Consider the following 13,681-nt stretch of genomic DNA (forward strand, 5'->3'; position numbering starts at 1 on the left):
AGTTTCCTCTTACCAGTCTGGTTCCCAGATGTAATTTGTCAAATAAAAAAGAATTTTTATAGTCAAAATTTCCCTGAGAAAGTAGAGGACATGACCCCAACCTACTGTTTTACTTTCTGCATTGGTAGCTCTGTAGTGGTTAGGATTTCCAAGTTCTAAGTTGATGAGCCGGGTTTGATTCCCTGCTCCCTCACATGCTTTGTGATCTTGGGCCCACCACAGCACTGATACAGCTGTTCTGATTGAGCTGTAATATCAGTGTGCTCTCAGTCCCACTCACCTCTTAGGGTATCTGTTGTGGGGAGAGGAAAGGGAAGGTGATTGTATGCCATTTGAGACTCCTCCTGGTAGAGAAAAACAGCATTTAAAAACAAACTCTTCCTCCTCCTCCTCCTGCTCCTTCTTTATGATATAAATTATACCCCTTTCCCATTTCTTTTGCAATATGAGATCCTTCTCGAGTAGTATTTATATCTTTGATGAATGGAATATATTTTAAATAGTTGCTATGATAAATAATTAATAGCTTTTAAAACTAAATATTTCATGCACCCTAGTTCAAGCCCTTCAAGCTGTTTGAATCCCCATCCCCAGGAGATATATTTCTGCATTAACAGTGTTATGCCAATGCTCCATAAAAGGATTTGGACTGAGTTCTCCTGCATATTATAAACTTGCTCTCTCCCCTAGCTATAAGGTATAGGTAAGCACCGAGTCATGTCTGACCCTTGGGGTGACACCCTCTAGCGTTTTCATGGCAGATTCAATACGGGGTGGTTTGCCAGGGCCTTCCCCAGTCATTACCGTTTACCCCCCAACAAGCTGGGTACTCATTTTACCGACCTCGGAAGAATGGAAGGCTGAGTCAACCTTGAGCCGGCTGCTGGGATCGAACTCCCAACCTCATGGGCAGACAGCTTCAGACAGCATTTCTGCCTCTTACCACTCTGCACCACAAGAGGCCCGAGCTATAGGCCTACTGTTATCTCCCACTCTGAAATTTCAGTCTCTTTTAAGGAAGGGATAGTGACAGATTACTTAAAAAAGTAATAGATAGGAGTGCTGAATGGCAAAGCTGGGGGGAGGATGAGCTTAAATGTTTTTTTTTTAAGAATGCTGAAGATGGGGAAGTAAATGGGGAAAGGATGGGTAAGGAATAGGGCAAAGGTGCCAACAAAATGTTGGGCAGAAGAGAATGAAAAAGGAGAACCTAAACACATTTCAGAAAACAAAATAGAAGAGAAATGATATGATATGATGAGATTCCTCTGTCATGTCCTCACTAGTTCTTTAACTATCATAATGACCAAGTTGGAAGCTAGAGTATGTCATAAATACAAGGACTTAAATACAGGTCATCTGTCCCTTCTCAGGCTGCTTACTGTTCTTCATTTTTGTAGTGCCTATGTTGTTTCCATTTGAAATGATCCACTAGAAGTTTCAGAAATTGTAAAGAGATCTTTTACAGACTGTGCTGATGTTCATCAAATTGAGTTTCTTACGGTAACAGAGGCTTATGCAATTAAAAAATATTCAGAAATTTAACTCTTCTTACTGAAAGGTTTATAGACCTTCAAAAACAACCACTGAGGTCCACATGCACAACCCAATGTCACGCAACTAGCAATTTCAACTCTTTTCTGCCCTTTATTGACCCAAGACTTGTAAAATAAGCTTTTCTCTTGAAAGAGCACTACCCTCAGCACCTCTCAGTTGATCTATCATTCTTCTCTCAATTTGTCAAGTCCTGCTTTATATGTCCTATCATGGTCATGGTGTCAATGAGCCTTTGCCGAACATGCTAGTCAACACTTGACTATGTATACATCTGCAGTCCGCTAGTCTGGTGTGGCTTAAGGTCTGCCATAAGTATTTGTGATCTAGTAATCAGATGTACACCCCCAATCTTTTTTTTTTCTATTACAGGCTTATAGGAGCCTGGAGAGGCCAGAGGTTAGAGCAGGTAGGGAATTTAGTATGACATAATCCCATGCTGCCTACTGTCCAAAACAGTCATTTCATCCAGGTAAACTGATCTCTGTAGCCTAGATCACAATTGTAATTCTAGGAGATCTTCTGGCTCCATAGGGAGATTCATAAACATACCATGTTTTAGTCCTCCTCCCCCTTGGGAACCACAGTTTGCCCTTCTACTATTGAACCGTCCTTCCCATGGCAGTTTCCCCAGGCCTCAGACAGATTTGTGGATGGGGCTAATGACATCCAAGTAATCTCTCATGCTGATTAGATGGCTCCAGTAAAATGTTTCCACTCCACCCTCTGTTATAAAGGAGTTAATTGTTGGCAAGGGTTCTGGTGATAAATATGAATCTTGTAACTGGTTTGAAACCTTAGTGGTGGTGGCAGTTCCAGAGTGTGAGTGGTGGTGGCAGATCCAGAGAGTACATGGCCAGAATATTTAGATCCCATATCTTATTGACACTGCAATTCCCATGATCATTATGAAGCCAGTGACCAGTTTTGACACATCTATCCTTATTGCTTCGATATCTCAAATGTAGACACAAGACAACAATGTGGCTTAAACTAGCCACTACCAGTTCTAGGAAGATGTAGCTCTGAATCAAAAGTCCTTCACAAGCCCAATCCTACCATCAACACGATGAAGGTGTGTTTAGGACATAACCTCCATTATGCCTAATGGCTCAGGTTGCTTGCAGTTGATTCCTTCCTGCAATGAATAACCTGCCATATCCATGAAAAACTAGTTATGGACTAAAAAGTCCAGACCTAATTAGTCCTCATTTTTTAAAAATAATAATCACCACCAGTCTGAATATCACAAAGCAGGTGAACAAGGACCCTTCCCAATTTTGAATCCATTAGAAGGCCCCCAAATTGCTGTTTGATGTCAAATGATGACTGGATGATCTAGTCTTATCCAAAGTGGGTGGGTGGGTCAGCAGGAGGTGGCAAGTAAGAATAAGTAACCCCCTCCAGCTGCCTTACCATTGCATGCCTGTTAAATCATCCCACCAATCTGACCTTAAGCTTTATTTATGCCTCCATAGTCAACCTTAGCTTAAATTGCAAATCACATTAGGAGTTTCTGGAGATAAGATCATGATATCTGAAATTCTCTTCATTTTAGGTTCTGTAACTCCTATCATCATCCTGAGTCTGGTGGCCTTCACTCTGAGAAAGGGTGAGATACAACTGGCAAAATTTTTAAAAAATATATCCCTACCCTTTTTTTAAAAAAGGAGATATACCTGCTAGAGTTAACCATACTTCCAAAGCAAAAAATGGTGGTAGAGTTTGGAAAGCATGTTGATAGCTGTAAAATTACACCTATGGCCTCTTTACTTACTTTGCAGAGTCCCAGACAAGAATCCTTCAAACAAAAATGTCCATTACATATCCTGCCTTGCTCACAATCATAGTAGCTTGTGTATCCTACAAGCTTTTCCTTTCCACCAGTAAAACCGTGCAAAAGGATGTGCATTGATTTTTTTCAAAACCCTGCATTTGTTAGGATTGCATTGAGAAGACAAACATATAGGATCCAGCTGTAGGTAGATTATTGCATGGTATCTCAAAAATAAAGATGGTACTGTTCTTGAAAAATCTCCAGAGGTAATATTGGGTGGCATGGATGAAGTTTTGTGCACTGCCCATTAACACTTTTGGGGAATACCATTGTCCCACTGACCTTTACAATCAGAAAAAAGTTCTATTCTAAAAAGAAACACTAATTCTTTCAATGGAAGTATCATAAGTCAAAAATCTGGTCATGGAAATGGTTGGGGAAATTATGTTCATCCATGCCGTGAACTGGATGATTGCTCCTAGAGCCACATAATCTAGCAAATATTTTTAGCAGCAAGTAATGACAGTCCACAGATAAGAATAATTTCTCTTGGGACCTCTGTTACTGAACTCTTCTATGATGTGTGTTGTACATCTTCAAAAACAGTGCAGAACGTGTATAAAACTTGATTCCCACATTATGTACCTTTACTACAGATTCCAAGAACAAATCATTGTAGAAGATGTGGATGGACTTGAAACCACTGTCAGCATTTAGGTATATCTTTGTACAACGAAGAAATCAGCTGAGAAAGACTGGATGTCCCTCCTGAAAGGTAAAACTCTGTCATTTATCTCCTTGTCTAACTTCCTCCATTGTCATCAAACTTCCATGTTCTCAAACTTGCAAGGTGGTAAAGGCATAGTCTACTATTGTTCCCCCCCAGGCTAAGCAGCATTCCTTCTTATTTATAAAGTTCTTGTAATCATCAATAAAATCATGTATAGAAGCAATTGGAACATGTGGAATATGCTATTTAAATATTGAAAACTGGGTATGATGTGAAAATATTTGGAAATAAAATAGGTTTTACAGTCTAATGTTTAGACTATTTAAGAGAGGCTTCATTTCTGCCTTTAGCATCCTATATCCCAGTTCTTGCCCAGTTCTTCTGGTTCCTGCAGCCCCCAAGCCATGAGGCACTTGTCCAAGCTGGTCTTGTGGTCCCCATTGTAGTATTTTGGTCAAAGAAGACCTCTGCTCTCCTTTTCACAAGTGGGAATGCTGATGGTTCTAACCAGCATCTCTCAGTTGTTTTATTTCCTACCATCCACATCATTATGTTACCATGTATTTAAACAGAAATATTATTTCATTTTCTGTATGCATGAGCACGGTTTTCCCCAGCATTCCTGTTAACATGATATGAAGAATTGTGTTGGGCAACATGGGGTAATCTCATTTGTGTCCATCCCTGATAGTGGTGAAGGCATTAGGCAGATAGAAACACAAGACTAGAAAGTATCTATTGAACCAATATGTATATGTATCCCCATCTCTCTCCTCGTTCCTTTTCATACTGACATGTCTACCCAGCTATCATTGAGTTTCAAACATTAGAAACATCACAAGTGAGGTAAAAGTTAGTGCCTTGGATCCAACTATCTTTTCTCTTGGACCGAAAGGAACGTAGGGTCCACTTTGAGCATGCAAAAAGGGTATAGTAGAAAGAAGAATTGGATAAAATAGAGCAGAGAGAGAGAAAGAGAGATGGTTGGATCCCACCCAGTGATATTATTCCCTTCATTAAAATCTGAATCCGCTCTCATTTCCCTCAACAGCAATCCAGAAAAAGTCCATGCAAGGAAATGCCTAATTCAAGTACTGTAACAACTTTCCTTCTTCTGGGTTTCTCTGACACCTGGGAGCAAAACGTATTGTATGCCATTTTTTTATTAGTTATTTACTTGGCAGCTCTGACTGCAAACTTCCTCATCATTTTAGTTGTATCCTTGGACCAGCAGCTCCATACTCCCATGTACTTTTTCTTGGTGAATTTATCTGTCCTTGATCTGGGATCCATATCTGTCACCATCCCAAATGCCATGGTTAATTCACTCTTGAACACCTGGGAGATTTCATACTCTGGATGTGTCGCACAAGTGTATTCCTTGATCTTTTTCTTGGCAACAGACTATTTCCTCCTCACTGGTATGGCCTATGACAGATACGTTGCCATCTGTGACCCACTACACTATGAAACGGTCATGGATAGAACAGTCTGCATCAAGATGGCAACCAGTGCATGGGTTGCTAGTCTCCTTTACTCAGGCTTACACACTGGTAGTACTTTTGCCATCACCTTCTGCTCCAACGTCATCAACCAGTTCTTCTGTGAGATCCCACAACTACTGAAAATATCTTGTGACAATTTGTACCTAATTGAAGTTGGAGTTGTTGTTTTTAGTGAATTTATAGTCTTCTCTTGTTTTGCTTTCATAATTGCTTCATACGTGCACATTTTCAAGTCAGTGCTCAGAATCCCCACCACCCAGGGCAGGAACAAAGCTTTCTCCACATGTCTACCCCATCTTATTGTGGTCTCCTTGCTCATCAGTACTGGAAGCTTTGCCTGTCTGAAGCCCAACTCACAGTCCCCTTCAGACCTGGATTTGGTGATTGCTATTCTGTATTCTGTGTTACCGCCATTGATGAATCCAGTCATCTATACAATGAGGAACAGGGATATCAAAGCTGCACTATGGAAAATGTTAAGATGTGGCATTTTTTTTGGGAAGGAAAGCAAGGTTTCCTCTTATCAGTTTTGTTCCAGGGCATAAAAGAATGTTCATAGCCAAAACGTCGTTGAAACATTAGAGGACAACCTCAGCAAAAGAGTATTTTATGAGTTCATGGATAGCTTTGAAGGAAAGCTCTTAAACGAGTGTGTTATTTTGTCAAAGTTGTCAATGTGGTAGGGATGTGTAGGATAAGGGTTACACCACTCTTCCATTGCTTCTGCAATATGCAGTCTTTCTACATCCTTGATTAATAGGATATATATATATATATATTTAAAATGCTACAACAAATAATCCTTGGCTTGTAAAACAAAATATTTCATGTCTCCTAGATCAGGCCCTTCAAACTGCTTGAATCTCCAGAAGACATAAAACTGGTGTGACAATGTAATGCAACTGGCACATGAGGAACTGGGCTGAGTTCTTTTGCACATTATAAACATGCTCCACCCCTAAGCTATAGAACTGTTACCTAGGTATGTGCATTCAGTTTAACCAAGCCAGAAGAAAATACCCCAAAATACCCTAACCTGTATTGTTTGGTATTTTCTAATCTGAATACCAATTAGGGAATCTGTTTTGGCTATTGGGTGGTGGTGTGGTTATTTAGGGATATTCAACTAAACATGTCAACAGGGGTGGCAGGAGCTCTTAGCTCCTGCTGTCCCAGCTGAACATCAGGTCTGCATACAGTGGAAAGAGCTCTCTCCCAGCCCCAGGCAGATTCTGGGGACAGTTTTAGTACTGGGAACTTCCAAGTGCCTGTATGCAAAAGTCTTTGGAGCAACTGAGACTGAGCTGGGACAGCACTAATCAACTCTCAGGGATAGCTTCTGCTTTTAGCAGAAGCCTCTCCCAACTCAATTTAGACACTGAGAACAGCTTCTTCTACTGGGTGCTTCAAAGCACCCTTCTGCAGAATCCTTTGAATCAGGGGAAGTGTCTTTCATATTCACTTATATCCCAGGGACAGCTTCTTCTACTGGGGGTTTCAAAGCACTCCTCAGTCTTTGAAGCAGCCAGATCTGAGTCTCCCAGCCCCACTCAGATCCCAGAGACAATTTCTGCTTCTGGGTACTTCAAAGGTTGATTTCTAATCTGCTCCAAAGAGACCTTGTGCTCATTTTTGAATTTTTTGGTTGCCTGCAGTCATCTTTATTATTAAGCTGAAGAAGTCTTACAATGAAACTAGACATTACCTGGGAGTCTGGTCTTATTTCGATTGTATTAAGGATTCTGAAGACTTGTTTTGATTATATTAAAGACTCTGAAGACAAGAACTTCTCTTTGTGCTTAATGTTAACCTCTAGTAGGAACATAGGAATTCTTTTGATAACTGTAAGGTTAATTGAACCACACACACATACCCTGTTTGTACACATCCTCTTGTGTGTATTTCTACTTTGTTATCTGAAAATATTCTCATGCAAGGCTGTGGTCCACCAGGCCAATATGAAGACAAGAAGACATATTTGTGAGTTCTAGTTGACCCTGTATGAAGATACATGAAACAGAAAAATATACCTGGGATTTTTGTTCGTCCTTGGTTTTGTTCACATTAGGACTCTTGTGAAACATTTATTCCAGCTGATATTGATACTGTGACTCTGTGGACATTTTCCACCAGGCATGGAAAAGATAACCTCCAATGAATTAATCTGATTTTTCCCACAGTGAGTGGATCTATTTGAAAGTCTTTGGGTTTTTTTAATGGTTGTTGTACATCACTGTATTTATTAATATATGTTGTATATGAGTCTCTACTTATTGTTAGCATTCTAGTGTTATATCTATTTTTGACTGTAAATGTTCAGGTGGAAACTAGGACCTGGAGAGCCCGTGGAATCATTCATCTCCAGGCCAAAGAGATCAATTCCTCTGGAGAAAGTAACTGCTTCGGAGGGTAGACTCCAGAGCATTATACGCCACTGAGCTTCCACACAGCCTCAGTTCCCTCCCACACATGACTTCACCACCAAAGTCACCAGGTATTTCCCAACCTGCAGCTGGCAACCCTAATCATTATACTGGTAGCTGGTTTCCCCATGACTAGCTTTATTTTCTGATGAGTTTTGCCTGCCTTGGCAAATGCCATGGGGATGGGTGGTTTCTTTACATAACCTGAGTCATGATGTCTCTATTCCCCTAATTCTTGGCACTGCATGTCTCATTGCCACCTTGAAACTGTCCATCAGTTTTGAACCCTTTAGCTTCCAATGCAACTAGTATATGGGTGGTGGTAGTGAGGGTTCCAGACAGCCTCGATATTTTGATTCTATACCTGAATGGCACTGTAATTGCCATGATCTTTCTGAAGTGAGAGGCCTATTTCAAATCTTATTGCCTCAGCACCTTAAATGAAGACACGAAACTGCAGAATGGGTGTAACTAGCCTCAACAGTTTGGGGAAGATGTTGCTCTGCACCCCTTCACAAGACCCATCCTGTCATCAAGCTTGTGATTGTCTGTTCAGGACATAACTTCGACCATGCCTGATGACTCAGAGTACTCCCCACTTATCTCTACCTACATGGGCAACCCACCATATCCCTCCTAAACTAGTTGTGGCCTAAACAGTTAAGCAATCGTCCTTAAAAAAGAACAATTCTACCAGCATGAATATCACAAAGCAGGCCCTGTCTAAGGAGAAGGTCCCCAAATTCCTGCTTAGCCTCAAATGGTGACTGGCTAATCCCATGGTATTGAGAATGGGCAGGTGGGTCTGCAGCACATGGCAAACAAGAATAATTAACCTGCTTCCCATTGCATGTCTCTTTCATCATCCAGTCCGTCTGGCCTTGAGCTACATTTATGCCTGCCGTAGCCAACCTTAGCTTCTATTGCAAATCACTTTGGCCCATTCAATCAATTTATTTACGGTCATAGACCAGCCAGTAAAAAAGCATAAAATTACAAATATAAAATCAATTATAAATGGGTGAAAACTAAGAAATAAGAACAATTGTATATAGATCCAGTATAAAAGAGAGAGAGAGGAAAAAAAAAAAAAACACTAGGGAACAGGGTTGGTCCAGCTCTGCCTTATTTTTATAGCTACCCAAGCAAATCTAGCGATAATTTTTGTTAGATCTTTATTTGTGTCTGAAAGTAGTAGCTTAAGACGCTGTTTCCTCAAACCTCTGGGGCATTCTGCGAGCAATGAGGCCAGTGAATTTGTACGGATGTGACGATAGAGCCTGCACTCAAATAGGACATGTTCAGCTGTCTCTATTTGACCTTCGCCACAGACACACTTACGTGCTTCTATCGGTAGCCCCTTGAACTTTCCTTCCAGGAAAGCGGAAGGGAGGGCATTATAGCGGAGAAGAGTAAAAGATCTTCTTTGTTCAGAATGTGGAAGATCAGTTAGATATGGCATTAAGACAGCCTTGTTAAGAAGGTCTTTCCCAAAAAGTGGGTCCAATATCTTATTGATATCATGCTGTCTTTCTACATCTATTACTCTGTTCCTTATTAATTCTTTCGCTTTGTCATGTCCCAGGCCCAGAATAAATTGATAGGACAGACCATAGGAACACAGCTTCTCTGGTAGTGCTTTTAGCCAGGGTGCGACAAATGAGTCTGTTAGTAGAAGGCTGATAAGACCCCTCTGCCGAAATACCAGTTTAAGCCAGAACATAAGGGTTGCCATCCAGAGCCTAGTCTGAACATTAACCATTCCAGTCTCTATCCTAATTGCGATATTGGAGATGTTATTTGGCAATTGGAGAATAGTTCTCAGAAATTTAGACTGGACCTTCTCTAGGTTAGATAGATTGCCAGAGATGCTTATTGGGGCCCCATAGGTTAGTTGTGCAAGAGCTTTAGCCTTAAAGATGTTGATGGCCGCTTGTATGCATCTTCCACCTTTTTGCCAAAAAAATTTCTGAATTGCACTTGAGCTTTTCTGCGCATTTGATGAGATATAATTTATATGTGCAGTTCTAGCTTGTGTGGCCTGAATTATGACTCCCAAATATTTGTATTGTTTTACTTGCTCTATCAGGGTCCCATTTATTCTCCAAATGTGAGATTTTGGCCTCTTTCCACAAACCATCACCTGAGTTTTATTATGGTTCACTTCAAGGTAGTTTGCTTGGCAATACAAGTTTAAGGCACTCAAAGCTCTTCTCATTCCTATGGGAGTCCTAGAGAATAAGGCTAGATCATCGGCATAAAGCAAAAATGAGATGTGTTTTCCACTGATTTTTGGAGGATGGAAATTTGGGTTTTTGAGATAGCTGCCAATGTCATTAATAAAGTAATTAAATAGGAGGGGGGCCAATATGCATCCCTGCTTAACTCCCTTTGTTGTCTTGATTAAATCTGTGAGATGTCCTTGAGGGCTACATTTATGGCAGTATTTTCATGTAGTTTTTTAATAAGCACAAGTAGCCTCCTGTCAATGGAGGTCCTGCCTAATTTGGCCCATAACAGATCTCTTGGAATAGAGTCAAATGCAGATTTAAAATCAACAAATGAGATATAAAGGGAGGTTGATTTCTTTGAGGAGTATTTAGCTATTAGGTGATCTACCAGCATACAATGATCCAGTGTGGAATATCCTTCTCTAAAGCCTCCTTGTTCCTCTGCTAGGATGTTCTCTTCTTCTAGCCAGTCTCTATATTTCCAGCAAAGGTGCCTAGCATACAGCTTACTTATGGTGCTGAGGAGGCTTATTGGTCTGTAGTTTTGGGGTTCCTTCCTATTTCCTCTCTTGTATATGGGTACCACCACTGCTATTTCCCAACCTTTTGGAAGGATACCTGTTCTATCAATTGTTGTAAACAGCTTAGCCAATACTGGCACCCACCATTCTATGTTCCTTCTAATTAGTTCAGGAGGTACTAAATCATAGCCAGGGGCTTTCCCTGATTTAAGGGTACCAATGAGCTTCTTGACTTCAGAGTGATTAACTTGTGGCCATTCCGGTATCCTGGTCAGCTCTCCCACATCTGTTGCCTGAATTAGCTTTATCTCTAATGAAGAGTATAGCGCCTTATAATGTGCTTCCCATATTCCCGGTGGGATGGTTGAAGCTGAAACTGATTTTGCTTTACAATCAGACACTAGTTTCCAGAACCAAGATGAGTTTTTATCGAGAACAGCTTGCCTGATTTGTTCCCAGGCTTCTAGAGCAGCCTTCTTCTTTTTAACAAGAATCACGCTTTTATACTTCTGTTTTAATTGCTTGATCTCATTTCCTATAACATCAGAGGGATCAGTTCTATAATATATGTATTTATCTCTTAGGGCCTGTTTTATGGCTCTACATTCTCCATCGAACCAAGTATTGGAATGGCTGTTTGTCTGCTTATTTTTACCTTGCATAGCATTAGATAATGCATCCTGAAAGACCTCAATCAGGCTTTCATACCTGTTTAGGATTGAGGTACTTTCAGAGTTAGAGAGAAATTCTTTTGTTTTGTTAATAAAAGATGTTAGGCTAAACAGATCATTAATTATTTTGTCTGTCTTGATGTTCCATTTAATTCTTGGTAGACAGTTCTCATCAGCTGCAAGCCCCTCAAAGCACTGGGTTAGCCGAAGCCGATTGAATGGAAGAGTACAGGATATTACTAAGGGAAAATGGTCACTATCATAGAAGGATGAAACCTCAAATGACCTCAGAACTTGTATCAGATTTTTAGAGACAATTATATAATCAATTGTACTCATTTTATCCCCAGCCCAAAATGTAAACTCCGCTGGATGGTCCTCAATTGCTGCACCATTTAAAATAACTAAATCCAATCTATGTGCCATCTGAGCCAGCATAAGTCCAGCATAGTTGTATTTGGTGAGGAGACTGGAGCCAGCTTAATAGCAAGATATGCAACTCTGACCGCAAGTACTGTATCGAGTATTTTTGATATGGTAGGTGATATCAAAAAGGATTTGAGAGATCTCTCTCTAAAAATTGAATCATTAATAAATGTGGTACAGTCAAAACAAGGAAGTAATGCCCAGTACTTCACTAAGCCATTAGAGAAGAAGCCTGGACGTATTGGTTGGTCAACAGCTCAGACTATCCAACCACTGTCTCATATCCAGAAGCTTATTCTCCAAAAAGAAAAAATTTGCCTGACAGTCTGCCCACTTGGAGGATTCCTACCACCATGGGCCCCTCTAAGAATAGCAATAAGACATCTGAGCAACATCTTAAGGAGACCACTATATTCCATCAACCTGATTGCAACGGAGTTGCTAAACAGCCCGAAACAAACAACAAAAGTAGTATTAACTTTTAGCTCTGCAGCTATCCCTAGGCTGTTGATGAGGCAGAAGGAAAGGCTAACTAGGATGGGGCTGTTCCCTTGTAGGGTATTTAAGAACATTGACATCATGCCTCTTTTAATCTATAAACATCAGCTGAAAGAAGAATCAGTCTTGAAACATATCCCAGCAGCTTCGAATAAAAATTTATCAGAACAGTCACTGACTAATCAAAGTAAAAATAATGGACAAAAAGAGACAGAGAGTGGGACATTTTATCTGGAAAACTCGATAGAAGAAGATCTTTTAAAGTCTTTTGGAAAACTGCCCAAGGTTGAACAGGATGCAATAACATCACGCTTGAAGGATCTTGGGGCTAAATTAGAAGAAGTAGCGACCAGTGTAAATAGAATGGAAACGGCCTATACAACCCCTTATGAAAATGTAAGTACAATGAAGGAATCAGTTCAGCCCATTGATGTGAATCTGGATGTGCCTTCCATACATAAGAACACCAGTGATTGTGTTGGACAACTACCCCAGATGCTGCTTAATAATAATTCGCCACAGAAACATCAACACATCATGGGGAACGAACCTTTGCCACCAAAGAATGGATGTGTTTTCAATGATCAAGATGGTCAACTGGATCTTATCACTTTGGACTGACTAGATAAGCAAGAACTGAGGGAAGAGGTTGTGGGAGGGCAGGACCTTACCTTGATATCATGGAACACCAGAGGTTGGATTAATAGGAAAACTGATCCACAAGTCTCCAAGCTTCTTAACATCTTTGATGTTATCATGGTTCAGGAGACATGGCTTCTAAATTCCCCATATTTACCTGGCTATAAGTCATTTGATCTTCCAGCACAGGCTTCTTTGCATGGTAGAGCAAAAGGGGGGCTAGCCATTTTAGTGTCCACTCAGCTAACGATAAAATCAGAATCATTGTCTAATTTTGGACAGCTAGCCATGGCTGTGATCTTGTCATTCCAACAGATGAAATACTTGCTTGTAAATGTATACTTTCCCCCAGGGGGAACAAAAGCAGAAGTGGAGGCTTCCTGGGAGGGCTTTGAGAACTATGTAAGTCAACTAATGCATGCTCATCCCCTTGCACGTTTTATACTTGGAGGAGACTTCAATGCTAGGATGGGTTATGATGATTGTGCCCTATATGCTGGCTATAATTTACATGTACCTGAAATTGACACACCTGAGCCTTTACTCGCAAGAGTGTTCAAAGACACTTTGGCCCATTATGCACGGGGGGAATAGCGCACATTCGGGGTGGAATGGCAGCGACTAAAATCACCGATAACGCACGGTGCCGGCTGCAACCGGCCGCAGATTTGGTGCATGCTGCAGAAAAAGCCACGTTAGCGAAATG

At 40.7% G+C, this 13,681-nt stretch overlaps 1 protein-coding gene across 1 annotated transcript; it reads left to right on the forward strand.

Moving 5' to 3' along the window:
- Positions 1-5,139: 5,139 nt before the first annotated feature.
- On the forward strand, positions 5,140-11,756 carry LOC143826295 (olfactory receptor 14A16-like). The gene is made up of 2 exons (XM_077315035.1): positions 5,140-6,041; positions 10,719-11,756. Exons 1-2 carry the CDS (start codon positions 5,140-5,142, stop codon positions 10,906-10,908), a joined length of 1,092 nt encoding a protein of 363 aa, XP_077171150.1. The 3' UTR covers positions 10,909-11,756.
- The last annotated feature ends 1,925 nt before the right edge of the window (positions 11,757-13,681 follow it).

This window comes from Paroedura picta, chromosome 16, assembly GCF_049243985.1.
Source record: "Paroedura picta isolate Pp20150507F chromosome 16, Ppicta_v3.0, whole genome shotgun sequence".
Taxonomy (NCBI): Eukaryota; Metazoa; Chordata; class Lepidosauria; order Squamata; family Gekkonidae; genus Paroedura; species Paroedura picta.

Coding starts and splice junctions, on each gene's coding strand:
- LOC143826295 (XM_077315035.1), top strand. CDS start 5,140: ATGCCTAATTCAAGTACTGTAACAACTTTCCTTCTTCTGGGTTTCTCT. Junction 6,042..10,718: donor AAAGCTGCACTATGGAAAAT/GTTAAGATGTGG, acceptor AAAGGTGCCTAG/CATACAGCTTACTTATGGTG.